This window comes from Plasmodium gonderi, assembly GCF_002157705.1.
Source record: "Plasmodium gonderi DNA, contig: Pgo-contig_1723, whole genome shotgun sequence".
Taxonomy (NCBI): domain Eukaryota; phylum Apicomplexa; class Aconoidasida; order Haemosporida; family Plasmodiidae; genus Plasmodium; species Plasmodium gonderi.
In genome coordinates this window covers 1-1,752 of record NW_021629663.1, presented here as the reverse complement: position 1 = coordinate 1,752, position 1,752 = coordinate 1, and the positions used below count along the sequence as shown (strand labels likewise).

The window sequence follows — 1,752 nt, the reverse complement described above, 5'->3', positions numbered from 1 at the left end:
AAATTAATATATATAGAATGTCTCATATATCTGTTAATTTTTTTACTGATAACCAATCTAATGAAGATGTGTGCATTGACAAAATTTTAGAGTATTCAAATGAATTTGAAAATAAGATTTCTAATTTTGATAAAAATACATGTGAAGAACAGTGTGATAAATGCTATTCATTAAATAAATATATAAAGGAAATAAAAAATTATTTAAATGAGTGTACAGATCATTTTTTCTATCAGATATATAGAGATATAATAAAGTTTTATGATCAAAAATGTGTTAATGCATCAAAATTTAGTGCAGATACGGAAGCTCATGATGAAAATTTTGATAAAATAGAAGTGAAAAAAAATAAGTGTCATGAAGGATGTAAAATCGAAATACAAGCAACAGAAGAAGCTAAATCACACTCAACATCTGAATCAGACTCGTCTAAAGTCATAATATCAGAAGGAGAGCATTTCCCAAGAACAAGTGAGGAACAATTACGTCATAAAGTATCAGGTAATAAAACCATAGATTCTCAAGATCAACAGGGCCTCCATGTTTCAGGTGATTCTGTTGAAAATGGAGATAATCCACATGAATTATTAGATAATAATCTGCTTAACAGAATTTCCCCTGCAGAACCATCGACAAGACATTTATCTTCCTCAGACCATGGATTAAATAGTAAATTGGATTCGAAAGCAGATGCATCATCTGAAAAATCTAACCTTGAAAATGAAACTTTTACAATTATTACTCCTCGAGAAAATGGCTTAGAAACAAGTCATCATCAAGGAAAGCAACAAGATGAGGAAGATACAAATAGTAATCCCTATAATATGCAATCCATTGATCATGAAGATGTTGTAAGAGGAAACTCTGATCATTTGTGCCCTCCTGAAGAATCTTCTCTTTCAAGAAAAAATAGAGTCGAAGCTGTTCATGCAGACAGTGGCGGCTTATCTGATACCGGAGTAGGAGTTAATACAGAAAACCTCGGCGATGAACCCACGGATGTATTTTCCGGTGACAGAACTCCCATTCATGTAAAATCTATAGACTTAACTCATGGTGGTGAACATTCTAGAAGTAATGATTCATGTGCCAAGAATATTTGTGATGACCATACTATGAATGATGTTATTGATAGTAAAACTAAAAATGGTATACATTATATTAATGAAATTGGTGACAGTAAAAAAAATTAAAATGAAGTAACAAAAAATGAGGAAGCTCTCTCTGTAGTTAATAATACTTCCTCTCATATTAATCAGAGGTCTTCTGTATTTACTGTTAATGTCTCGTGAGTATTCCAAAGAATGTGCTAAAACTTCCACTTTTAATAATGTATCAGTTAATGATACAGATTGTGTGTCACATAATGATAAAAATAAACTTTCTATGGAATTTTTTTTGCAGAAATGCAGGAAAATGGTTATACTGATAATGTACAACATGTTCAAAAAAATGTTGACGCTTCAATTGGGCAAGTTAACGAAGTCGAAATAAACCTAACCTATACAACCAATAATGTGGAGCATTCAAATAAAAAACATATAGGTACGGAACAATAAATTCAGGTAATTATTTCGCGTCTTAGCTCGGAAATATCGATACAGAGTTAGGCTAGTTCTAACGGTCGTGATAATTCATAACTAACTTCATCTTCAAAAAACATCCTTTCGTGTCAGCTTATATTATCCCACCAAGGGAATATACATGAACAGTTAAATATACTTCCTTTGCCCACGTAAACTAATATACGTT

At 31.4% G+C, this 1,752-nt stretch overlaps 1 protein-coding gene across 1 annotated transcript; it reads left to right on the top strand.

The window, feature by feature from the left end:
* Positions 1 to 1,193, top strand: PGO_004725 (variable surface protein; the record flags this gene model as incomplete). The annotated part of the gene is made up of 1 exon (XM_028691528.1): positions 1 to 1,193. A coding segment is annotated over one exon (1,193 nt), but the record flags the coding sequence as incomplete, so codon positions are not given.
* Positions 1,194 to 1,752: the final 559 nt, after the last annotated feature.